Source organism: Strigops habroptila, chromosome 3 (assembly GCF_004027225.2).
Source record: "Strigops habroptila isolate Jane chromosome 3, bStrHab1.2.pri, whole genome shotgun sequence".
NCBI lineage: Eukaryota > Metazoa > Chordata > Aves > Psittaciformes > Psittacidae > Strigops > Strigops habroptila.
Window position 1 is genome coordinate 86,264,095 of NC_044279.2, and position 27,205 is coordinate 86,291,299.

At 44.4% G+C, this 27,205-nt stretch overlaps 1 protein-coding gene across 1 annotated transcript in view; it reads right to left on the bottom strand.

Annotated features, from left to right (window-relative positions):
* The window catches only part of ADAMTS3 (ADAM metallopeptidase with thrombospondin type 1 motif 3), a 95,404-nt gene extending 69,203 nt beyond the window's left edge, over positions 1-26,201 (bottom strand). The window contains exons 1-3 of the mRNA XM_030478026.2: positions 25,915-26,201; positions 24,987-25,014; positions 17,739-18,139 (exon numbers count right to left, since the gene is read on the bottom strand). Coding sequence (XP_030333886.1) covers positions 17,739-18,139; positions 24,987-25,014; positions 25,915-25,983 — 498 coding nt within the window. The 5' untranslated portion in view covers positions 25,984-26,201. The remainder of the gene's footprint in view (positions 1-17,738; positions 18,140-24,986; positions 25,015-25,914) is intronic.
* Between the last annotated feature and the right edge of the window lie 1,004 nt (positions 26,202-27,205).

Genomic DNA, 27,205 nt, shown 5'->3' on the forward strand with positions numbered 1-27,205 from the left:
CCTTTTACCTGGTGTAAGATATGTACACCCTTCTGTAAAACAGAGAGTAATTTGGAAATACCACGTGTTGTGTCTTTACTTTGAAGATTTGAAATAGAGGCGATTAAAGGCTTTAAAATTGAAATTCAACATCGTGTTCAAGGCTCTACATTTATCCCTACATGGAGTAGGTCGTCAGTAATACAAGAAGCAGATTAATAAGTGGGCTGGAGTTTGCTCAGCCACAGGAGATTGTTCATATGGAGATGAGCTGCAGTAAGAGACCTCGGTAAGAAATAAGCAACTATGTAAAGAAATTAACCAGCAATAAGCTAAGGAATCCAAGGATGCAAAAATCACCTTCCCTCCGTGAGAACGTCCAACTTGGAACACTTGAGTAGCATATGGGTGCAAATGTGGAGTAATAAAGAGGGGCTATGTAGGTGGACTGTACCTTGGAGGGAAATAGAAATGAGAAGAATCAACTCTCACCAGAGCTCACGTGTGTGATAGAGCCAAGCAGCTAACTGCCAGTCCAAGGACAGCGAAGAATTCAGTGGCAAAAGAGAAAACTGCCTGTGCAAGAGACACCCCTGGTTTAGGGGACAGACGGTGCTTGGGAAATGAATCTGCTTGCTTAGAAGAGTGAGAACTAAATCCAATCACTGCAACCAACATGGGCAAACACAGTGATAAGGTTTGTCTGCATGACATCCAGAGTCCGGGGCTGTTCAGATCAATTCTCATCCAAGTGTAAGCAAAGGGACTGTCACCACCCAAGGTCAGGAAAGCCAGGTCCGGACAGACCTAGGTCTGTGAAATGACAGACTTCGCTGTTCTGTAAGTGTTTATGATGACTGTAGAGAAAGCAGCACAGCTTGTGTTCAAAGAGGAAACAAGCCTACTCAGGAAGAGGTTCCTCCACCATCCTGACACCTGCCCTTTAAACAGAGAAGTAAACTCTTACATGACAAAGATAGGGCTGCTCAGGCTATGTATTGGTCACTGCTCCCTATGAGCCCTCCTGCCTCAATTGTCATCTGTGCCAAACCCAAGGCATTTCTCCACGTGGAACAGTGCATGCAACGGGGCACTTCTTAGACACGGAAGTAGCATATGGGCAGCAGCAAATCAGAGAAAGAATCAAGACAAACAGTGACAGACTGCAAAAATGCAAAGGGATTACTCCCCTTCTCCTGGAGACTTCTCCAAATCTTTTTTGCTTCCCTTCCATTCTTCAAAGCATGTGCCAGGGCAGAAGAGGGCTTTATATGACTGGGAGAAGGTGAGTATTGTTCTCTCTCATCAAGCCCAACAGAGGAGCTACATAATGAAGATGGACACTGCATGTGCCAAGTCTAGTCCCTGGCAGCGTTCAAGGCCAGGTTGGACAGGGCTTGGAGCAACATGGTCTAGTGCAAGGTGTCACGCCCGTGGCAGGGGGTTGCAACCAGATGAGCTTTAAGGTCCCTTCCAACGCAAACTAGTCTGGGATTCTACGATTTCCTAAGAGTACCCAAGACAGACTCTCAACAGCTTAGTTTTCCACACAGTATCTGAATCTATCATCACGCATGCCTTAAAAATGAAAGGCAGAGAAACAGCGTCCTGAAGTGTCAGACCTGGGATATCTGAATCTTTTCTCACTTGGGGCCACCAACAAAATCTCTTAACAGGCTCTGCATGCATGATGATAAGTTGAAATAAGAAAGTTGCTTGCCCTACCCGTGCAGTCCCAGCTACCAGCATCATTTACCCACCTACCACCAACGCTGACTGAGCTGAAACCGCAGCAAAAGGACTCAACACTCAAACTAACACAAAGCTGCTGCCTCCCAGACAATACTGTCCTCTGACGATGCTATCGATGAAACTGGGAAAGGTTTCCAGGGCTCTCCCCGCACCCCTCTCATTTCTCCCTTTTTCCCTGTTGGACAATCACAGGTGGCTGACAGCTCCATCCTGCCACTAACTCAATAGAAGCCCTATTGAAAAGCATCAAGAGCTCTGTGTTCCCTCAATTTAATATCCCAGCACCAGCCAAGCAGACACTGCATCTTGCCAAGACAAACATATGGGACCTGGCAAGCAGGGAGGGGGCAGTTTCTGGAGACAACCCTCCAGTCTAAACTTCTTCAGGAGTCGCTATAAACATGCTTTTGTAAAAAAAATGGTGCTGCCTCGTCTAAAAACAGAGATTCAGGGCAAAAACACTACCACCTTTCACCCTCTCTGTTAGTTTAAGGTGTGTTCAGTTCAGTGACGGTGCAAAACCTGCGTCACAGCTACCTGCTCGCTTTTTTCATCCAAAGGAGAAACCTTTTTGGAGTTGCACTGAACACTGGTTGATTTATTGGAAGAAAAATACAAGAAAAAGGATGCTTTGCCTGCGACCACTTTCCTTTGCCTGCCTCCACCAAACCAGAGCTATGGAGGGTGGAAATGGATTATAAGTTTCCTATGTGTGTAGCTCCAGGGTTTACCTTTGAAGCATTGGGTGGATATTATTTCTTATGCCACGTGGGCTCCATATTTTGTCAAGAATTAACTGATCACAGGATGGTTTGGGTTGGAAGGGTTCAAGCTTGTCTAGTTCCAACCCCTTGCCATGGGCAGGGACACTTTCCACTAGACCAGGTTGCTCAAAGCCCTATGACTTTAAGGTGACAGAGGAGAGATTGAGGTGAGATCTTAGGCAGAAGTTCTTCCCTGTGAGGGTGGAGACACCCTGGCACAGGGTGCCCAGAGAAGCTGTGGGACTTCTCTGTCCATCCCTGGCAGTGTTCAAGGCCAGGGTGGATGGGGCTTGGAGAGAACTGGTCTAGTGGAAGGTGTCCCTGCCCATGGAAGGGATTGGAACTAGATGAGCTTTAAGGTTCCTTCCAATAAACCAAGTCTGGGAGTCTATGAAGTGGCAAACAGAAGCATATTTGCATTGTCCTATGGCTCCATTTATTAAGCTAGCATGGATACACACCTATCACTCTCACACTAGAGCATGTCCATCATCTACTGGGGTTAAAATGATGTGACAGAATGCCTATAGATTCCTTTCTGACAGCACGCATTTTCATGCTATATAAAAGATTTGGCAGATAAAGAGTCTCCTTCTCCAGCTTTCCAAAGCATTGCTTTGTCATCAGCATCCACAATCTTAGTGCTCTGTACCAAACACAAATGATTAGCTCACCTATTGGCACAATATATATTGTAAATCTCAGTTCAGTGAGACTTCTGTGGGTAGGTTGGGTCCAGCAACTCCATACATACAGATGAGTCCCAACTCTTAAACACAAAACACACTTGGCAAACTAAGGGAGAGTTCCTCTCCTGCTCATAATGCTCCCGAGGTATCTGTAACACTGACCTGCTTTTTCTATCTTTTTCCATTTATTCTACTTTCTGTAGTTTTTGCTGCCTAACTCACGTATTTGAGCACAAATTATGATTAATCAAAGTGAAAGCAATCAAGTATCATACATTTTCTTCTATTTATGATGCTTCCAAGTAATTCAGACTCACCAATCTGTATCATTTCATCACAACATTGTGTACAACAGAGTGCTGATCTGATAAAAGTGGTTATAGATAATGTAAAAATCATGTAAAGTACAGCAAAGATTTTGTATCCATATAGAAATCATACGAATGTGACAATAATGTATTCACTCCAAATTCCAAGCGATTATCTCAAATTCCAGATTTTCTCCTAACCTCACTAAAAATGCCAAGAGATATGTCCTCCCAAGGAGAAAGGTACAGGACATCACTCTGCCCCCAGCCCTGCCAGGATGCTATTCCTCATCGGGAGCTTCAGGAACAGTCTTCCATGGTTTGGGTAGGCTTAAAAGGATAAAGATGTCAGAAAATGGACAAGCAAAGTCCTAGAAGCATGCTGATGGGTCACTGGAGAGTTAAAATCCTGCAGCATGGACACACAGCTTCACTTTTCAATGCAGATCAAACATGCCCTTCTCTCATAGGCTTGCTCATGCAGCTGAAAGTGTCACCAGGATTTTGATGATACCCATTTAAAGACGTTGCCACCACATGAAGTTATGAGCAGACCAAGGCACACACTTAACAAAAGCATCTTGGAAGGAATTTGTCAATCTGGGAGATAGCAACAAGAACCAATGACACTCTCCAGCCCCTGTGGTGGTGGGGGTGTCCCCATGGAGCTGAGGATGGTGGCAGGTTGCTCAGAGGCTCATCTGGCTCAGCAGAACTTGCTTCTCAGTCACGTAAGGGGATGTGGGCCCCTGCAGAGGTCTGTCTCGCAGGGCTCACAGGGAAGGGGAAGAGCTGTCCAAAAGGACATACTTCTCTTGTTGCACATCTTCTGCATGTTAAAGTATTTATGACCTCGGCATGTAAAAAAAATACTACACGTTAGAAGAATACTGGAAAGAAGGAATATGGCAGGGCTCAGGCATTCTGAGAGGCAGATGTTACTGATAAGAGTTGCTGCATGCCTGCAGATGGAGATAGGAGGTCTGCAGAAAGTTCTCCCCCATGGATGTGCCACCAGCCACACATACCCCCTGAGGCTCATATAGGAAGCAGGACTTCACCAGCTCATTATTCCACTTCAGAAGATGAACGCGATATAAAATCCATGTTATATCACATGTTTTATCTGGAGCAGAATTCCTGGCAAAGCATTTCAGAATGAAAGCAAGAGCTCCTGAATCATTTTAGCCTCAGTTCTTGCAGGCTATTAAACACAGATGGCACAGAGCAGTGTTAAGATTTTTCTTATCAAGTAAGTGCCAAGAGCGAGATAGTATTTATTTAAAAACATTAAAGCCAATTTTGAATCAAATGAAATATTCAAACAGCACATGTAGCTCAGCCAGCTGCATTATCCACACAGTACAAGTTTGTGACTAAACACCAAATACCAGATTTTTAAAACAAAAAAACCCAAACCATTTCTGCAGCTACAAAGAGAAATATTATTTATTCAACTGAATACCAGGATGAAGATTCAGAAACAGGATGAAAACATAGGAATGTTTAATATCCTCTTCCAAACTACAGACACAACTCAGGAATAAGAACCTAAGATACTCTCATGCTAAAGTAGCCAGTGTCAAGCTGACCAGAAGCAATACACTTGTTTCCTTAACTAAGGAGTGCTTCCTCTGGGTAATAAACTCATTTTAAATACAAACCTGTTCTTGATTTTAGACACACCTTGCACACTCAGTGTAACCTGAGTAAATCATGCTGAAATCCTCATGCCTGGTTTTAATCCAAACGTTGGGTTTCTTTTCCCCCCCCCTTTCATAAAGGCTAAGGAAAAAAAAAGAAAAAAAAGGAAAAAAAAAAAAAAAAATCAATGGAACCCCTTAAGAGTTATAGGAAAGCAGAAAAGGAAAAACAAACTTTGATTTTTATGTGGAAAAATGAGAGTCTCTTTTTTTTTGTTCTTGGAAAACAAGATTAATTTTAACAGCAAACTGCTGTGAAAAACTGGCATGCAAAATGCTTTGTCCTTAAAGAAGGAATTGTGGTTTTGAAGTATCAGTTACTCAAATCTGAAAAGTATGCAGAGAACATGCTCAGTGCAGTCAAGTATCTCCCTGAGCCCAGCATATCTCTGGAGAACTAGTTACTGAGAAGAATTCTGGTCTTGGTGGCAATGACAGAAGCTCTGTGCTAGTAACTATTTCATGGTGAAATGACATAGGCAATGGTAAAACTTGGTCTGTGAAAGGGACCTGAAATGCATGCAGGAGAAGAGGCACCCACACCCTTTGCCACAGGTCAACCTCAGGGTGCTTGTAGTAAACTTAGTGTTTTCACAACTCCTGGAGCCATGGGAGCACCTGAGAGTCATAGGTTCCCCTAACAAGTGGAAAGGAAAACAAAACCCAAGGACATATGATAGCCTTCAAAGAAGGAAAAATAAGAACTTCAAGTGCAGAATACTCCAAAACTACAAAGAAAATAAAATAACCCCAAAATAGGAGCATCCCATGATCTGGAGGGTGGAAAAGGGGACACTTGAGGTCAGCACCACCATGTCTATCGTGGTGCACGAAAGCAGTATTTATCTGCTGCCTGTACACAGCAGTCATGAATGATGGCACAGAATCATCATGATAGCAAAGATGTTCCTGCTTAAAAGACATTCCAAGATAACAGAAAATTCAATCAAAACTAAGGGTGAAAAACCATTGTCAATTACCAGTTAGAGAAGAAACAGAAAAGGCATGTATTTTACACTGAATAGAAATAGTGTTGATCAAAAGCTAGGAAGCACCATTCCAAAGTATGGAAATGCCAAAGCTAGTAATATTTACATCAAACTCTTTGTGCAAAAAAAACCACCTCTCAAAGGAAAAGTAGTTTTACACATTAGTGATTTAGGTATAAACCAAGAAAGCCAAATGACAGTGCAAGGTTAGAAAGTTTAGTTGCTGTTGCCTTGTTGCTGCTTTTTAAAAAGAGAGTCCAGTTTATTAAAGTTATCAGCCAAGTTGTAGAAGTAGTCTGGGGAAAAATAACTATCAGTTTAAAATGGAAGTGAAAGCAAGTATTTCACCCCATTAAAAGGAACATTAGTGCTGCAGCTCTGTTCATCATTTCAAGAAACTCCCAATGAAACACAAGGTCAGGAGGACAGAGTGACTAACTTCTATTTCCATGACTCTTTCAGAGCCTGAATCAGAGCATGGTGACTAGGGTTGCAGTGTGACATTCACCTCCCACCCCCAAAGGTAAGAACTGGTCTGCAGATGAGGAGCTCCTACAACGCACAAACCTATCTATCTCCTCCACATTCCCCCTCTCTCCCAATAACCCTGCATGGTATTTTCTGCCCCATCCTGTTTCTTGCCTACTTTGCAAACCTCAGACTATGCAGGTCTGAGGTCAGATTCCAGATACAACCAAGTACAGTGCTGAATAAACACAGGACATCAAAGAAGGCTCTTCTGAATATGGCTTCTGTACTTCTACCCTACAAAACACAGCCTCAAACTTAGTACAAACTCTACCATCAATAAGAACTTTGAGAGAGGTTACAAGGATTAGGTTTGGAGAACATTGACTATTTCAGTATCTATTTACCTTCTCTTACTGAGACACGTACCACATGTGATAGGTGAAGGCAGAATATGAATGAGAGCCCAGTTCATGTGCGTTGTGTATGTTATCAAGGGTCCACAGAAGTTTTACACAATCTGGTTTTTATGACTAAAACTATAAAAAAGGGTTGTATTGAGTAATTTTAATAAGCTTAGGCTATTTTATAATGTTACCTGTGAGACTTCAGGAACTAAAAAAAAAAAAAAAAAAGAAAAATTTAAGAAGCATATGCTACTTTGGTAACAAAAAGCAAAAATCCAGAAAGGAAATTATTTGTCAAAGTGGTTTAAAAGCACTGTTTTGTGAAAACACATAGCCAAGACTAAAAGATGTGATTCAGCAACAGCCACAAAAGAGCACCCGGTCACCAGGGACATGTTTCAGCCCATTTTTAACCACTTGAGCAAAGAACAGCATCATTTAAGTCAACTCAGACACTCTCCACCTCTGCAGGCATGGGCTTATCTTCTACACGCCAACCAGGGACACTTCATTAGTGTTCTATTTAATGAGTGAAGACCTGCTCCAAAGTCAAGGAGGTGGCTGTCTTAAATGTTAAATAGAAGATAGCACTACAGCAGCAGTACCTAGAGCAACGAGGCTCTGAGGCTGTGAACAGGGACAGGTAAATCCCTGGTCTTCAGCTTCACAGCACACTTCAGGCTGCTGTTCTTTCTACCAGCGACTTTCTACTCTTAGTTGCATGAGAGTGCGTGAAATGGGGAGATTTATTACCTGCGAATAGCAGTTTGAGGCCCTAAATATATTCCTGAAAAAGTATGAATTACACATAAACCCACGCTCTGTCCTAAAGAATAATTTCAAAATCAGAAATAAACTAGAATAAAAGCCTAGAAGTTGTGGCAAAGCTGAAACATTTTAATTTTATGAAGAGCGAGAGCTTTTTCCTGCAGACTTTCCACAGATGCCTGTTCCTAGATCCCTTCCTAGAGAAGATAACCTGATTAAAACACTTCCATATTCAGCATTAGCATAACCAGTGCAGCTTCAAATTCAAACTGGCTGTTCTTCCCTCCTCTGCCTAACTTACAACATACAGTCAAATGTCTTACTTAACCTTCAAATATTCCCTCCAATCTAGAAAGACAGGAAAAGGAAGATTAGTAATGGTGTTAAGATTTCTTAGCATCATATTTTCCACTTGTGGCTATGCAGCACATACACATTTTGGCAAACCTGGGGTAGTTCTTAAGTTCCCAAATCAAGTGTTTTGGGCTATTCCTGTTGGACATTCCAGAGAGCCCCCAGGAAGCCCCCAAAGTGAAGTCCTCCTCTTCTAAAGATTTCATAAAGAACTTGGATTGCATCACTTCAGGTCACTCAGATGCCAATCTGAAATGACTTCACCTCCTCATCCCCTCCCTTCAGCTCTCTTCTCCTCCCTAACCCTCAGTACACGACTCGTATCTTCTGGCTCCCCAGCACACCAGCAGCACTTGGCCCATCCATTTGGCATTAATGCTTCTGAAAACCCTATTTCCAAGGTAGGAGCTCCATCACTTGGTGTGGCAACAGCTCCTCCAACCCTTTGCTTTTGATGGACTCTTTGTCCAGGCAAAAAAGTTGGCCGGTTCATTACGTGGATGGTCATTCTGTAGTTTCAACTTTGTAGAAAGAGATGAAATATTGCCCACAGCCAGCTAGACAATTATGCCTTGCTGTGAATTCCAGTTAAGGCTTTTTTAGTTTCTAGCACACTTTCTTTTGTATCATAAACCAGTGTTACTGCACTTTCAGGCCAGACATCACATTCACTGTGGCTACTAGAGCAAGAGACACGCAGAAAGCCAAGGAAAAAAATCACTAGTGAAGTGTTGCCTAGAAGACACCACAGCAAACAGCTTTGATGCCAGTCATCTCTCTCCTTAATTGAGAGATGAGGAATTATGCAGGACTGTCAAAATAGGTAGGATTGATTCTACTTCCATCTTTGCTTCCAACTATTTAATAACCTGCTCCCACTCCCTCCTGAAGGGACCTCAAAGATCATCTGGTCCACGCTTTGAGATCTTGTTTTAAGACCAATACGAAAACTTTACTTCCAGTTACCAAAAACTGTCTACAAATGAGCCCTAAGCCACCTCCACCATTTTTGAATGGATATAGGTTAAGGGATAAGACTATGAAAGATTCCTGGAACCTGACTTCCTCCAAAACCAATGGAAATACCTAAACCAGGTAACCAACAGGACAAGTTGTAGTCTCAAATCTCTTATTTTCTTACTGCTACCCTCTATCTACTGTGCTGCTGGTGTGCCACCCAACACCTTGCGCAGCACAGGATGGAAATAATCCTACCTAAACCAGAACCCTCCGGTTCCACTTTGGGAAGGTACTCCAATAATAATATCCCACCCCAGAAAAGCTGTATTCGATACACAGCCTAAGGATAAAACAACACATTCCTGAAAAGAAACAGACAGGAGGAACAGTTGGATTGGGCAGGAGCCCAACACCACCTCCAAACCTGACAGTGTTGCTAACTTTCAGAGTAGTCTGCTGCAAACTATTCCGTTATTCATTCCAAACTTATTTCATTCTGCAAGGATCCATCTGCAGAAGAGACTCCCAGAGGGAAATATCCTTTCAGCCTGCCAAGAAATAAAGGGTTAGGAATTCCAGCACCTGGTACAACACCATCCCCTGAAATCCCTCCATCCAGTGATCTTTCAGAGGGAGCTGGGGATGAAGGAAAGCAACATGCTGACTATTATCTGTCATTTCTATACATGTCCTATGAGAAATTTGCAGTTTCCATCCTACTTACATTCTGAGTTTTGTCCTGGACTGAAGAAATCAGCTCCAGAGAGGGAAAACAGGAGAGCTTGGAGGCAGTATGCCCACAGTGTAGGGTATTTCCAAGGATATTTTACTTCGGGAGCTCATTTCTCCAGTCCAATGCCATGAGGAGAATGGGACAAACCTCAGGCAACCCTGGCTCTCAGGTCTCCAAATGAAGTTCTGGGTCAGGGAAAATAATTCAGAGGCCAGTTGCTCCAACGGACCCGTGACACAGGACTTCTTCCAGGAGTGCACTGCAAGACACACATGCAATGGTGCCTGCGATGTGTTCCTGAAAGTCCTGCTCTCTGTCTTGGAAAGCAGAAGGTGGTGGTATAGCATCAGTAAGGGGTGCATCCTACAGTATTCTTCATCACTGCTTTTGCCATAAAGTGAAGGCAAATTGCTCCTGAGGAGGCTGGAAGTCTGTCTGGGACGCTACAGCAAGCTGTTGCTAAACAAGCTGGAAAGCTTGATGGAGCTTCTTCCAGTAAGTGGAAGCAGCTCAAATCTCAGATCAACCTCATTTTTCAGCCACATGCTCTCTCATCACAAATGCCAGCAGAAGTTCATATACTAGGCAATGATCCTTGTGGAATAAACATGGATGAAACAAGCAATGAAACAGGTTATTTAAGAAAGGCAAATGCCAGGATGAGGACACTCAATACTGGGGAGGTTTTGGATGAGATACTGGTGTGACACCAACGCCAGCACTGGTCATGCCAACCCCATCACACCCACCGCTGCCTTCAACAGGGATGGTTCAGTGTTCAGCTTTTGCTCCTCTGGGCTCTGCACAGCCTGAAAAAGCTGGACTCAAGAGCAGACCCAGTGGTATTCTGGGGGTGAAATAAAGGGATAATGTTTTTGTTGGATTATATAGAAACAGGGCAACTTTATCTTTTTTTTAAATTCCCCCTCTGCAGAGCACTCACACCACAGAAATGCTGCTAGAGGTATACTCTTCATACAAGGGCAAAGGAGCAGCTTAACAAAATTTATTTCCCATTAAGATTAGCTCAAGAAGGGCTGTAAAACCACAGCTGTTCTGCAGGAACATGCTGCTAGGAAATCAACTCAAACCTAACCAAATCCCTGCATGAGAGAGGTTTATTCTCACATCTTCACAGCCATAAGCAAGCATCCCTTTCACAGTTTAACCACCTTCTCAGCTCTGTAAGCTACTCCATCAGTGAAATGAAGGGTAAGCAAAGAAAGATGATAAGAACACAGTCATCCTGCTTTTTAGACACAAAATCTCCAGACAGGGATGTGTGGACTTAAAATACACTACTTTGCATAGACTTCCTATCCTTAAAATATGCCACATCAAAAATAATTTAAAATAAATACATAATAAAAAAGCTATTTTGAAGTTTAACGTCTACACTGCTCTTGAGTAAAAGGCTTCTCTCTGTATAAAGTATCTATATAAAGATTTAAATCTAGTCCTAGTTTTAAGACAGATATATCCATAACTATTATCTAGTAGGTTTACACACAGTTTAAACCTGTGTTATCTTGAATTAGTTTGTGCTGCTAAATGGGCTGCTCTGAAGCCAAACGTATACAGCATGAAGTGATGTGTTAAGACTTATTTTACTTGGCTAATAATGGAGAATGTACTCTGGGTTCAAGCAAGTAATTACTGTAATCAAAGCAATGAGGGAGAAAACTGAGTTACTTCAAAGGTAGGCTTCAAACACCTTGCTCAAGTCTGCTTATAGTCCCTGGTCTGGCTCCTTCCTTCTCTCCGTGAGAGTTCACACTGTGAAAAGCCTACTGGTGAGGAAGAGAAAAAATAATATCAAATTTGTTCATAATCCCTTCTCTTGTAAGGGATTTCTTGGTTCTGATTCATTCCCCAAGGCCCAAAATAACCGCAGCCTCTCTGCTGATGTTCCCCAGCAGACCCCGTGCTCTTTGCCACGGCAGGAGCTGGTCTCTGACAATCAGTCAGACAGACAGGGATCGTGGTGTGGAGATGTGCAATGTACTTAGAATCACAGAATGGTTTGGGTTGGAAGGGACCTTAAAGCTCATCCAGTTCCAACCCCCTGCCACGGGCAGGGACACCTTCCACGAGACCAGGTTGCTCCAAGCCCTGTCCAACCTGGCCTTGAACGCTGTGAGGGATGGGGCATTCACTACTTCATTTGTTTTTGTTAATTAACCACATCAGACCATGCTCCCAGTTTTTGCTTTCCTGAGATTCCTCCCAGCAGCTTTTGAGGGGGCCACAGCAGCAGGCAGGGCTGTTCCATCCCTCTCCATGCAGGAGTAGAACAGTTCTTGCAGCAGGGATTTCTTCAGGCCCTTTGCTTTTCTGCTCCATTTAAAAAATACGCGACATCTTTTTCCATTTGGAAAACCTATTACCCAAACTGATGGCATATTTCCGCGCTATGAAAGATATTTGTGCAGCTCCTTATATCTTGGCTACATCAAGTCCATAGCAGTACTACTGTATCTATTCAGTTTTTCCTACGACCATGCAATCCTTGGAACAAAGGGAAAGGGAGCTGAAGCCCATAAGAGAATTACCATTTCAGAGGAGACTTAGCAGTTCAATCAGCCTTGAAAATGTAAAGCATACAACCAAGTGGAAACTCTGAGCATAACCCTTTTTACTACTTCCTACTTTGTACAACCTCTGAAGAACAGAGGTTCCCCCCATTCACCATCCTTCAACAGCAGAAGCTGGTGTGAAGAACATGTTTTTAAACCTACCTGCTGAAGCAAAGAGATTTTCTTTGCACCAATAAAAAAATCTTTTCAATTAGGTTTAATCTTACTTTGGTCATGGGCTGAGGTCCCTCAGGAACAAAATCTGAGCTGGGATGTGGATCTTCTCCCTGTTCACATCATCTTCTGCAAATGCTCTCCAAGCAATCATGCATCCACCTGTGGTATCTGTCTTGCAGACATAAAGTCTTTGGCAGAAAAAGCTTCACAAAAATGAGTTTCGATTAGAACATTGGAAGAAAGGGGAGATTTTACATGAGGAAGGGCAATTTTTTTCTAAGCAAGAAAGGGAGAAATGCAAGGCAGGAGGAGAGGAGACACACGGGCTAAGTGAGGCAAATCTATCACTAGCCCAAATTTGAACTTATAAAAACAAAGTAGAAATTAATTGAGCTGAGCAAGCATCTGCATAAACTTTGACTACACTACACCAAGCAAACCTGCTTGTTTTGCGTGACAGCTTCAAGAAGATGCAAACTAAACATCTAAAGCATTTCTGTATTACATTATTTTAAACTATCTTGATATTTTCTTCCAATCACCATCACCTCCTTTCTCAACACTCCTTCCCCCAGTGTTTTATGCAAGAAGCCTGAAGACCTGAATAAGCAACATGCCAGCACTGCATTTTCCCAAGTTTCTGGAGCTTCTGAACTTTGGGAAATCCTCTTTACTAAGGATTACTACATCCAAAAAGTCGGGATTAGCCTCTGAGAAGTGCTGTGTGCTGGGGAGGTGACAGGGATGAAGTCCAAGCCCAGCCTGACAGTGACCAGCAGCTGCTCGGTTGAGCAGGGAGGACAGGCTGAGGCTACCAGATGGGATTTGTCTATCCAAAGAGGCAGCTGCAACCCATCAAGCCCAGTTAATAAGTCTGTGGGGCTGCCAAGCACAGCAAAATGCAAGTGGTAAGCACAGGCACAGCAGGTTAAGGGAGTTCACTCAAGGATGTAATCACTGTGGGAAGCGTGCAGTAGGGCAGGGGAGCATGGATGGAGAATGTTACATCAGTCTAAGGCCCTGCTACTGTCTGCACAGAACAGCACGTGGTTTATTCTCCCTCGCTGTTTATTCCCTTTTCCTATGTTTTATGGTCCCAGAAGACACCAGGTTGCCAGAGCTCTGCTCGCCACAGCCTGGGCAGTAGACATGAACAAGAAATAAGCCTTAATACTTCAGTCTTGATGAAACAACAGTCATAAAAGACCATTTGAAACAAATCAAATTGCCCTGAAACTGCTTAGATTCTGGTATGCACTCAATCATACGCTTGAATTAAGCATATTTTTAAGGCTTTTCCTGAACCAAGGCTTAAGTCTTTGTGCAAGTATCTCCAGGCAGAGATACTCCAGCCTGTATTTCAAACAGATTTGCCAAAGGAAAGTCACCATGCACATCTCTGTACATGCTTCCATTCAGACACTTCAAATTATTCCATAATCGTGGAATGTCAGACTGCTTTGGGTTGGAAGAGACCTTAAAGCTCATCCAGTTCCAACCCCTTGCCACCAGCAGGGACACCTTCCACTAGACCAGGTTGCTCCAAGCCCCATCCAGCCTGGCCTTGAACACTGCCAGGGATGCAGCAGCCACAGCTCCTCTGCGCAACCTCCATAAATACTATGCCACAAATACAGAACAGAGACCTGCAGAAGCACCAGCCTTCTGAAACACAGTAATAAAACCACCAGGCAGTTCCTCCATGAATAAGTGTTCTTCTGCCATGACAAGTGCATGGACATGCACGCAATTTTTTTTACATAAACAGGGTTATTTTCAAGGAATATTAAGTATACGTTAAGACCAGAATTCACCAAACTGATGGCATGCAGATGACTGTTACTGCAAAAGTAGATATGCAAACTATTTCAAAACAAAAGTACTCGCATATTTTGGGTTTTAAATGTAAACGTAGATTCAGGAAGAGACCACAGGCCTGCTTTACTAGTGCAAATGCCAATTATTCCATATATTTACAATCAAGCAATCAAAATTTAGTAGCCTTAGGTTCCATGTTGCTCAGAGCCATACATTTAGTGCTGAGAGCAGACACTAAATGATACGAAATTCAGCAGGGTCTATGAAATGAACGTTAGCACAACATACAACTTTGCCCTGCTATCAGTATGTGTCTTACGAGTCTTCATTATGCACAAAATAAAACTCGGGGGTACAGCGGTCTTTCACACACTTGGGTCAAGCCATAAGTGACTGAAAGCAAGCCATAAGCATTCTTTTTCTGTTACTCATAATAGTCAATTTCTTTTATAAGCTATACCTTGAGTGATTTGCTACCAGTGATTCCCTCTGCTTTCTCCCCAAAGATAAGAACCTACCTGATTACACTGGAGAGTGTCTAAATTCCTCTGAAGTCCAAAATAAATCTCTCCACAGACACATGGCCCTAGAATTTCTCACTCTTGTTCCAGTTTCTGTTAAGCTGTATTATCTCACACTTCGCATCTTTAGGATACACTGAGGATCAAATATTCTAGCTTGGTTGAGAGATGCACAGTACAGCAACAGAGACGCCAGAAATGCTAACTGCAAGTTACTGCTAACCTTAGAGCTGGCGGGAGGGAAAAAACCCATAAATCTGCAATCCCATCAATCCTGAGGATTATTTATTTATTTCACACTCACTTGCTTACTGCTCCAAAGGACTGTTACAACAGGTAGGTGAAGTGAACAAGCCAAAGCGCTTAACGAGATGTTTTAACACAGGACCTGTTCCAGGGTGTCCCCAGCAGCAAAGCAACATGGGTAGGGGACAGTCTACCACGGCTTCGTAGCACGTCCATGCTCCACAATAGGAAATACGTTCACACAAAGTGATATTTCATCCTGCAGGAAATTTGTCCTTAAAACTAATCTCTTACTCTGTGCAGAGATAGAAAAGGAAGCCATAATTTTTTTTTCTAAATGTATAAGTCAGGGTAATTAAAACAGCTGTAAACTACAAAGGGTAGAAAAAAAATAAATTTAAAGATGATACATATAAAATGTATGAAGTCTAGCTTTTGTAAAATAGTATCTAATGACTTGTACAGACAAGATATGACGATGAAGTAAAGCTGATACCAAATAAGACCAAAAAAACCTCTTTTGCATTACCATTACATGGGTTTTACCATTACATGTTGTACCATATGTGTGTTTGCTTGCATGAAAGCATCTCTGTAGATACATCAAAATGTGTACACTCATAACTGCAATGGTTAGGGCATGTGTTCATCTACTTACATTTACAAATATTACCCTACTAAGAGTGTTCACCTTGATTATTAAGTGCCCATATTAATGGAACAGAATTTACTGCCATTGGTTGAAAAACTCTGGCTACCGTTATTACCAAACTGCTTTAAGATTTTAAAGGATTTTGTCCATCTGGTTTCCAACCCCACCATGTGGTGGGTGCTTCAGGGGCTTAAGGAAGCCCCCCCTCAAAGGTGGGATGAAGCAGCTTGGATTGAGATCAACAAAGACAAGAGCGACCCAGGAGCACTGACCCACTCTCCTCCTCAAACAAAAAGCTCATGCTCTCCTGTCCAGTCCCTAAAACCACAGAAAGCACATGAAGGGCTTCTCCTGGGTGTGACGGGCAGAGTGGCCCAACATAACTGTCAAACTCCTTTACTTAGGACCCCTTTGGTATCTGCTGTTGTCTTATACATGTGGAGGTTTGTCAAGACATCAACCACTTCATTTCAATCAGCTGAAAACACAACACCAGCAGCTTGTCAGCCACATGGCAACCTCTGCAGAAGCTGCTGTACTCCCAAATCTAATTCCATTTAATCCAGTTTGCTGTCTTAACATGCTGTCTCACTTAACACAAGAACTGCATTCAGGATTACTGCTAAAACAGCTCTCAATCTGAGGGTCTCCATCTCAAGAACTACACCTGAAGCTGTATCCATCCAGGCAGATGTCTGCACTGCCTTTGTAAGCACAGCACACTGCCAACAGATTGTCCTAAAAAACAACCCAAATACCAAACCAAACACACCAAACTGACATCAGTTGATCACCTGAGGTGTAAACACAACCAGTATTTCCTTTCTTTAACCAAGGAGAGTTGAGGAGCTTTCTTTGTGCATCCCCTCAGCACTGACTCAGAACTCCAAGACACTGATGCAGTTGCCTGTGCAGCAGCTGGGGCAGGCTGCAGAGGTGGGGAGGTTTCCTAGACAGCACTTATTGACAAAGGGAATCAAAATCTTAACCTGTGGCATGTGACAGGAAGAGGGAAACCCGTTTCCAAGAACAGATACTTCTTGCAGACTTGTTCATACAATTCTTCTCCTGCACAGCAGCAGAGCAACCACTACATTAATCTTCCTAGATGTTGCAGTCATGTTCCGCCACTGCTCCTGCTACTTAAAGAGTACAAGGTGGGTATTGTTAGCTTCCTTTACCACATGATTGAATTAATGAATGGTATGTGTGCTCAGTGCATGCCCAAATCTTTCAATGTGGGATTTGTGCACCAAGGCAGTCACCCCATCTGCTGAAGCCACAACCAAATACCTCATGTTTCCAAGGAACTCAGTGCAGTTTGGAGAGCCAACTGCTTATAGATGTGAGCCACTCAGTTCTTACACAACATCTTCTGAAGAAACAACACGGCATGTAAGCAAACAAAAAGCATGCTTATTTTATAAATAAACCCTTTAAAACTTGAATCTGTTGCTATTCTTGGACTACGGGGCAGCCCATGACTTCGCTACCCGAGAAGTACACGGTGACGATTTGGATACCAAATTCTACATCTACTCATCAAAGGTCATATTTTAAGTCTTGAAAAGACTTCATTATTAATTTTCCTATTTGTAACACCTCACGACAGTAAAAAGAAAGACCAGCAAAATGAAGGTTTGATTTCTCTCTCTCACACCAGCAACATTAAGAACTTTGCTCATCAAACTCAGAAAAATTATCCCAAAATAAAGTAGGAGATCTGTATACATCAATATATACTGAAGCATTTTCTAAGGGATTTAAGAAATGAAGTTCTTTAAATGGTATCACAAGCAACATGTAGTTAAAAGCAACAAAATCTGTGTACAGAGTGGTAAACCAGCAGACATCAGTGCCAGAGCAAGCCTTACCAGACCATCACAATTGCTGATAGCCACAGAAGCTCCAGGGATGTCCGTTATGTCTCCCACATATGCGCAGTTGGTCCACAGGGGCTCTCTCTTCCATAACCTCTCTGTAGCAGTTCTACTCTGACTCGCGTTACAAGCATCACTTCCAGTTTGCACAGAGTCTTCATACCACTCCACGACGGCCTCGGGAGCCACTAAACGAGTGTTGGGTTTCAGCCGGAGGTGGAATTCCTGTCCAAACGCAGTCACGTTAAAATACAGCTGTTTGAGGCTCTGGGATACCTCCCGCGTTGATCTTCTTTGGTGACTTGCAGAGAGGATATTGGAGATGTAGCTTCCGTCTGCACTGGTACTGATTGGAATCACTAACCCATACGGTCTTGGTCTGCCTTTTCGTAATTCTGCAAAAAGAAATAACCAAAACCAAGTAAAATTAGAACAGGAGCACGGAACGAGCCCGAAGACTAGATGTGCAGCTACAGAAGTGCATGTTAGCAGGACAAATGGTAAATGCAAGGACATAACGGGCCATGGCTTGACTGTTGGGGGCTACGCTCATTTGGAGAGCACTCCAGTAACTCATTCAATGCACAACACACCACAACTACCGCATGGTCAGGCCTAACACCAAATGCCATGTGCATAGGAACCCTCTTCATCACATCTCCCCTCTCAAAATTCCCAATTTAGGATTCCTGTTGGAGATACTCTAAATCACTCCACCCACGAGCTCAGTTGAAGGATGATAAACCCACTGGAGCTTTGAAAAGGACAGGGGACAGTGCCACTTGCCACACCAATGTGCATTATATTATCTCCTAGACAGCTAGCCTAGAAATAAGCACACCCAACCAGTGTAGGCAAACGTAGAGTATGTGTCACTGCCCTCTTTAGCTGGAACACTCAGGCTTATAGATCTTCACTTGGGTACCCTCCAGCAAGGCCTTTAGCACTCCTAATTGGTATTATAAAAATGCTTTGGCTACTTCTACACAGACACCAAGAGGACACATAAGGAAGACGCAGAAAAGTGTCTGACACATTTTCACATTAAGCAAGGAACAACAAATCTGAGATGACGTGAGCAGAAATTTGAATTTCAGGGAATTATGTCAAGGTGGACAAACACAAGAAGCTGTGCCCAGCTCAAGCAAACACACACCGCAGACACTAGGGTACACATGAAGCGCACACAAAATACCCTCCCACGTGCCAAAATTCTCAAGCAGCAGGTCTTTCATGACTTTATTTTCATAAAACTTACAGAGAAAACCTTGAAATGCCCATTTACATTTATCTGGGGAGTTTCCTGGGGTTTAGGGTTGCTTAACAGCCACAGAAGAGACAGTGACCATTTGAGTTCTCTTTTGTGAAATGTACCATAACTCCTTCATACCCCTTGATCAGAATTGATTGCTCTTGTGTCAAGACCTCCATTCGGATTTTGAAAACGAAGTGCCATCCTTGGTTACAAGTCCAACTTGCACACACATTTCTGTAGTCTTAGAAAATAGGGAAAAAAATCCAGTGGATATCACATACCGCTGACAAATGAATCAATGTCAGGAGGGGTACAAGCAGTAACTTCTCCCTGTACAGATCTCCTCCAACAAATCCTGTTACCCATCTACTTGCTATTGCCCTTCCTCTTCATACAACTTGAGTAAGAGTTCAACAGAGAAGATAATTATGAAAAAAACCAACACAGAACTTTACAAATTTGTACCTAAATCCTGCACTACATAGAAGCTATAAAACCAGCAAAACCACACTCTGTTAGTAGCACCAAAGAAGTCCTCAGGTAACACCAGAGAAGTTTAATGACATGACCCTTAGCTAAGGGAATGTGTTCTAAACACAAGGTTTGCTTCCAAAAAGTCACTGCTGTAATACCTCTAAATCAGTGTGTCACAGCATCCCCAGGTACCTGAACAGAGCAGCCAGACCAGGCTGCGGGCAACCAGTTGCCCTGGACATCACCCCAAGGCCAACCAAGATGTGTTGGCCAAGCAAACAGAGCCTCAGCAAAAAATCTTAATAGCACTGTAAGCCCCATTTGTCTATAATTTTTTGGTGGTTCCAACAGCTCAGGATTCCTACCTAATTAGCAGCATTAGCTGACAGGAAAACTTCCAATTGGGATCTGAATTTGCCTAAGTGAATATAATATCCTCAGCACCCCAAAAGCCTCTTTATGTGTAGTTCCTTACCTGTATTCTGAAACCAGCATTATCAGCCTAAGAGAATTGTTTTTCCCCTCACCTCTGCTATCCTTAGGTACTGATGAGAAAAGGAAAAGAATCTTCTCTTCTCCTTAGAGAAAAGTTGTCTCCTGTTATCGCTTATCACCTCTGCAGCCCTGTGGCGGGACACACATGTTTCCTGTTGCCTTGAAGTAATTTCACACCACTCTAAAACAAGTCTGTCAAATGAGTTTATCTTTTCTGTGAGACCTTTGTAATCTGGAAGTAATCAGGATATTCTGTGTCTGACTTTCACCCTGTAAAAGGAGACAGAAAGACATTCCCAGGCCAGGTCAAGCTGTTGGTCAAACTGCTGTGAAAAACTGGACCCAAGCCTTACTGCCTGTGTGTTAGTCTATGTGAGAGTTAAAAAGATACTTAGCACAGAAATTATTATTCCCTAGTTCTTCTCCTCCTGAGAAGACTGGCTAAAGCAATAGTAGAGTGATATTACTGATGCTTTTAATTTAATTTCGTTTCATACAATGATTGGGTAGCTCAGATACTCCTGCTGAGTGCTGCTGAGAATTCCTCAAATAAATATACTTAATTAAATGAGCTAATTTTTACCCAATCCCAGTGTGAATCACACTTGATCTGGGAATTAAGAGGAAAAGCTCAGCAGCTAGTTTCTCTTTCCTCATAGCAGTGGCTGCTTATTTTAAGAGACTCATGTACTCAATGAATAGCTTGAGTAGGAAAATGTTCCTAATGGCTTCATGTAACTCACTTTTCTCCCATTTTTTTTCATGCCAGTTACTGAGGGATTTGACAGAAAAACAATTAGGGTATGTCCTGAGTTCAGTTGTAACAGTCATTTTTCTCCTTCTTAGTAGCTGGTGCAGTGCTGTGCTTCGACTTGTCTGAGAACAATGCTGATAGCATTAACTAAAAACGTCTGTGTGCTAAGTAATGGTTACTCTGATCAACGACTTTTCAGTCTCTCATGCTCTGCCAGTGAGGAGGGGAACAAGAAGCCAGGAGGAAGCAGACAGGACACCTGACCCAAACCAGCCAAAGGGGTATTCCATACCACAGCACGTCATGCCCAGTATATAAACTGGGGGGAGTAACCCAGAAGGCCGAGATTGCTCCTCAGGTCAGGCTGGATAGCGGTTGGTGGGTGGTGGGTATTGTATTGTGCCTCACTTGTGTTTATTGTTTTCTTTTCCTTTTCCCCTTTTAGTGTTATATTATCCCCCCTTGTTATTTTCCTTATCATTATTATTATTGGTGGTAGCAGTAGTGGGTTTTGTATTATACCTCAGTTACTGGACTGTTCTTATCTCAACCTGTGGGATTTACATTCTTTCCATTCTCCCCCGCCATCCCTCCGGGAGCAGGGTGGGGGGGAAGAAGAGGGGGAAGTGAGTGAGTGGCTGCGTGGTTCTGAGTTACCACCTGGGCTTAAACCACAACAGGTACAAGTAGGATGCACATGGACATTTAAATTCCTGCACTGTAAATATCTTTACATAATATACAAATAATGCATCACAGGCAAGTGTAAAGTTCCTCATTCCAAAGACGTTCTCCATGTCCCACAGGCAGGAGTCATAGCGTAGTTTCAGCAGCCAACTGCAACACAGCCATACATCTACAAGATCACGTTATACAGCTGCTATCTGAATTAGGACACTATCCCTAGGATAATTCCTATCTAAAGCACTGGGAATTCAGAGTCAGGATTGCTAATCTCTGTCCTTAAAGAAGGGACCAAATCAAAACTCTACACTCATTTGTCTTAATTAGACAGGAGGCAGAGCTGCTGGGCTCTACATCCTAACTGGGTCAAAGCAACAGTCTAGATCCCCACGCTCCCATTGCTTTGGCAATGAGATTTCCTTCCAGACTGACATTCCTCCTCTTACCTTGCCGAGACTGTGTGGCTTTTTTTGGGTTGGTTTGAAAGCAGGATGCTCCGTGCCAGAGACCACAGTCTGGTGATCAGATTCTGTGCTCACTGCACAAGGGAGAAATTGCTCTGCACATTTGCAGCAGCATTTCCAGAGTTCTGCTTGCAGGGGCAAAAAATACAAGCTCTTTTGCTAATAACCAGAACAGTCAGCTAGCCACAAGAAGGTAGGAACAAAGGGTGGAAAATAAGAACTGTCAAGTTTTTGAGTCAGCAAAAGCCTTTTCCAGAGCCTCTAAATGCTGAGCTGGAAGAGGAAATGCCTTTTGTTCAAAGCCAATTAAAATTAAATGTGACATGCCTGAATACTGAAGACAACTCCCCCACTGACTTGCATCACCCTTTTTCCATAGACTGGATGGGCTTAGCAAACGGTATTCCAGCTGTAGGTATTCCGTTTCCTATGCTAAAATTTCAGGGCTGTTCTGCTAATTCAAAGCTTACAGCAGTGATTAGAGAAGAAACAGAGCAACAGAAAAAGCACTTCAGATTTTCTTCTTTATCTGGCTTTAAACTGCTGCTCCTTTTCACAGCGTTTAAGTTCAAAGGAAGCACTTAAGGAAGAACATCACATTCTTTCATTGTATGCCAAAACATCATTAGCCGGAGAATGCCTCCGAGGAGGGCTGCCCCTACTTTTATTCCCTCAAACACACATGAAACCAAAGAATTCACACCACTGGCTCACTGCAGTTGTCTTCGAGCTGTACAAACGCAGACAAGGGAGGCTCAGAAGTCCTACATTTAACTTTTCTTCAATCACCTGCATTTGGAAGAGCATTACATTTTAGGCATAAGATTTTGTGAAAGGCATTGATCAAAGGTTGTTCGTGTCCACAGCAGAATTCCAAATGCACTGACATCCACTTTAGAACGTAGATGTCAAAAGCACAGTCTAAGCTGAAACTGTGGAATCAGCAGAAAAGGAGGAATTTCTGTAAATTCAGACAAATTATTCCTTGTCTAAACCAAGCTATCCAAGTTTAATGATGTTACTTGTTGTTCTTCTTTTAAAAAGCATTTAAACCTCATTTAGTGTTCCTTATTCTGATTGGTTTTTGCTCACACTGCATGGATTTTGATAACGGGACTCTCCTTTTTCTAGCCTTCTGTATTGCAGCCAGAGGACTGACTTCTGAACAAATGAATAATTTATCACAGGGGCTCCTCTGCTTATCACCATGACCTGTGAAATTATGCCCACTTAGTCAAAGTGTTGGCAGTATCAGTTTTTCCCAAACATTTTCTAAGCCACAGCAATCAGGTGGAGATTAATTACTATGTGCAGTAACCAACCTACCTCTCTATTGCTAGCAAATATTTCAATTAGGAATAGCAATGAGGAAACCCATTAAGGTTATCCCAAAGCATGCCTGGTTTGGTTTCCAGAAAAAAAATGAAGCGGTTTTGGTCCTTCTCTTTTAACAATCTGGATCATTTCAGAAGTACAATTCTGCATTAATGTGGTTAAGAATGTAAAGGGTGGGACAAATCCCAATGATTGTAAGTGTGAACTAGCTGTTTGTTGTTTGAAAAAACAGATTTGCCCTCAACAAATCCCTACTCACCACTGAAAGCCAAAGCTACTCACAGCCAGCCTGGTCTCAGTAAGCACTGGACTCCTGTTCTTGCTGGCCTGCACCAAAACCCATGGAGATGCCGTGGGGTTGTGCCAAGGAGACAGAGACATGCCAGCAGCTTGCTCTTTGGCTGGGCACCAACCAACACCACATCCCAAGAGGACATTTGGGACCATGGAACTGTGGATCTGTGAGTGCAGAGAGCTACCAACTGATGTCCTCATCATCACACACTTCCCAGATAGAGGAGAGAGAGATCCCATCAGTTCTAAAAGAACCAGACAGAGTCTGTCCCACACCACACACCAACCATGGCTTTGTGCAGGGTGCCCAATTCACTCTCTGCCACTCCAGATCATCTCCCTCCTGCAGTTCCTGTGCACCCCAAACATTCCCAACTACAATCCATGAAAGAAAGGAAAAAGTTAAAGGACAAAGCTGTTTTCCAGATCGAGGAATTTGGTCTGATATACTGTGTAATTTAAATGATGCATTCCTGTATAGCTTATGGTTTCTGAAATTCAAATACAATTCATTTCTCATGGAAACAACTAGAAATAAAACACAGAATCAGCATACCACTGGAAAAAAAGTCTGTTTGCCAGTGAGGTTTAAATGTACCTAACGCTCCCAGTTCCCAGTATCCACTGATCACAGTGGAAACCAACCCAAGCCCAGAAGGCGGCAGTGCCAGAACTGAAATTGAGATGAGACCTCCAAAATTTAGAGGAATACTTGAAATTCTTCTCTGAACAAAAGCTCAGATCAAAACCTGAACCAAAGCCTCAGAACTGGAGGTCTGATGGCACCTGGAAGCAGAATTGCCTGGGGTCCAGTCCCATTGCGCCTCTCCAGCTTCCCCATCTTTCCCTAACCTCTTCCACCAAGTGCTATACTAAATCTAATATTTAAGAAGGGAAGCACAGATGTGTCAGGATGCAAAACAGTGCAATGAGAGGACGCGCAAACTCAAGAACCACAGAACCACAGACTGGTTTGGGTTGGAAGGGACCTTAAAGCTCATCCAGTTCCAAGCCCCTGCCATAGGCAGGGACACCTTCCACTAGACCAGGTTTCTCCAACCCCCGTAGAACCTGGCCTTGAACACTGCCAGGGATGGGGCAGTCACAGTTTCTCTGGGCACCCTGCGCCAGGGCCTCACCACCCTCGCAGGGAAGAACTTCCTCCTAAGAGCCCCTTTAAACCTCCCATCTGTCAGGTTAAAGCCATTCCACCTTGTCCTGTCCCTACAGGTCCTTGTCAAAAGCCCCTCTCCACATTTCCTGTAGGCCACTTTTAGGTATTGAAAGACTTCTATAAGGTCTCCCCTGACCTTATAAAATGCCACATCACTGTGAGACTACACATGCCCCTGGGTGGTGACAGTATGAGGGTACACGAGGGCATGCTCACCAGCATACAGATCATTTTCCTGAAAATATAGTACCTTGTTGAGCTTACTTCTTTCATTTCTGTTTTGATAGCAGCAATAAAAGTCCAAAAGACTTACCTATTTGGGTCTGTTGTTCTTTACCAGCCTGCAGAAGAGAAAAGAAACACATGCAGTAAGTCCTTAGTGTAATTACTTAAGCTATGTGTGAGAGCTTCTAGGAGCCTAAAAAATAACTTGGTCTATACTGCAACATTTTGTGCATTTCTGCTTTCAGTTTCCAGGGAAGGCTTTTTCCTTAAACTGGCTGTTCCCACAAATATACTAACAGAGTCCATAGTAAACTGAATGTAAATAGAGCTGCTAAGAAATCCCGTTTCCGAATGACCCATTCTACACATCGTGACACCGTGCCAAAAAGCAAGTTCAGTGGCGGAAGAAATGCCTTGATGGCCCTGACAGCAATGTAGATGTCGGGTATGCCTGTTCACAGCTCTGCTCCTCTCCATGCTGGAGGAGAGGAAATTCAGCTGGATGTCCTGGGTGACAGCAAGGACAGAGACAGTGGTCTCTGACCGCGACCTGGGGGTGGCACACGGAGGGAAATCTTCTGACTGCTGTGGGGTCCGGTCTGACCTGCGGATGCTGTGGGGTGCAGGGGATGCAATGGGGGCCAGCCCTGCTCAGAGGACGCTGCGGGGTCCGGCTAAAGGCTGCCCCGGGTTCGGTGCCGTCCCCACCAGCGAGGGCAGAGAGCGAGGCAGAAATCCGGGAAGCGGCGGATAACGGAACACGCTCGGGACACGGCGGCGGCAGGAAGCGCTCCCGAGCCGCCTGCCCGAGCTATCACAGCCCCCGGTTCCCTTGTCCCAGCCCCGCAAGCCGTGCTTCGGGCGAGGGCCGGGAACAACCCGGGGTGGAAGGGGGCGCAGCTCTGGCAGCTTCCCGGGGCCGCGGGCAGAGGGACGCCGCGGGCAGGGCCGGGTCCCGGAGCATGTCCCTGCACGAAGGAGGGGAGAATCGGGGGGCCGCGGACTCCGGCACTCACCTGCCGAGCGGCTGCAGCGCGGAGCCCCAGGAGCGCGGCTGCCAGTACCCACAGGGGCGGGAGCACCATCCCGATCCCAGCCACCGCTCCACACGCTCCCGGCCGTGGCCGCGCTCCTCCGTCGTCCTACTCTTCGCTCCCCCCCGCCCCGCCGCCGGGGCCGTCCTGGGAGCGCGGCTGCACCCCGCTGGCGCCGGCGCCCCGGGGAGGGGGGAGGCGGCAGCCGGGCGGGCTGGGGGCGGCGAGTCACCGCGCTGCCGCCTCCTGCCGCTGCCTGCGCCCTGCCTGCACCGCGCATCCCGACCTGCCGCTCTAATAAACCCGCACCGGGCCCCGCACCGCTCCGCCCACGGCACCGCCCCTTGTTCCGCCTGGAGAAGAGAAGGCCCCGGAGAGACCTTAGAGCAGCTTCCAATGCCTAAAGGGGCTACAAGAAACCTGGAGAAGCCGTGGCTACCCCATCCCTGGCAGTGTTCAAGGCCAGGCTGGACAGGGCTTGGAGCAACCCACCCCAGTGGAAGGTGTCCCTGCCCATGGCAGGGGCTTGGAACTGCATGAGCTTTAAGGTCCCTTCCAAGCCACGCTGGGACTCTATATCTGCAAAAGGAAAACATCACCATCTGTGCACCCCATCAGCTGCCTGGGCAGGGACACCAGCTGCCCAAACCGGCAGTGACTCCAAGAGGAGCCCCCCAGCCTGTGACACATCCCCAAGTTTCCCTGTTTCCTATTAACCCAAGGCAGCACAGCAAAAGTTGCCAAGTCCCCAAGACTCACACCAAGACTCCCACTGACCACAGTCCACTCAGAAAGCGACTTCTCCGTTTTGGAGCTGGGACCTCAGCACCCAATCTAATCTCTGCTACACAAAAGCCAGTGTTGCCCAGCCTGGATGGAAACCCACATCCACTCACATAGACCTTCTGCAGCCAAAGCACATCAGGAACATAGAATCACAGAATCATAGAATGGTTTGGGTTGGAAAGGACCTTAAGATCATTTAGTTCCAACCCCCCGCCATGGGCAGGGACACCTCACACTAGACCATGTTGCCCAAGGCTCTGTCCAACCTGGCCATGAACACTGCCACGGATGGGGCATTTATTACTTCTTTGGGCAACCTATGCCAGTGCCTCACCACCTTCATAGTAAAGAACTTCTTCCTTATAACTAACCTGAACTTCCCCTGTTTCAGTTTAAACCCATCACCCCTTTTCCTATTGCTACAGTTACTGATGAAGAGTCCCTCTCCAGCATCCTTATAGGCCCCCTTCAGATACTGGAAGGCTGC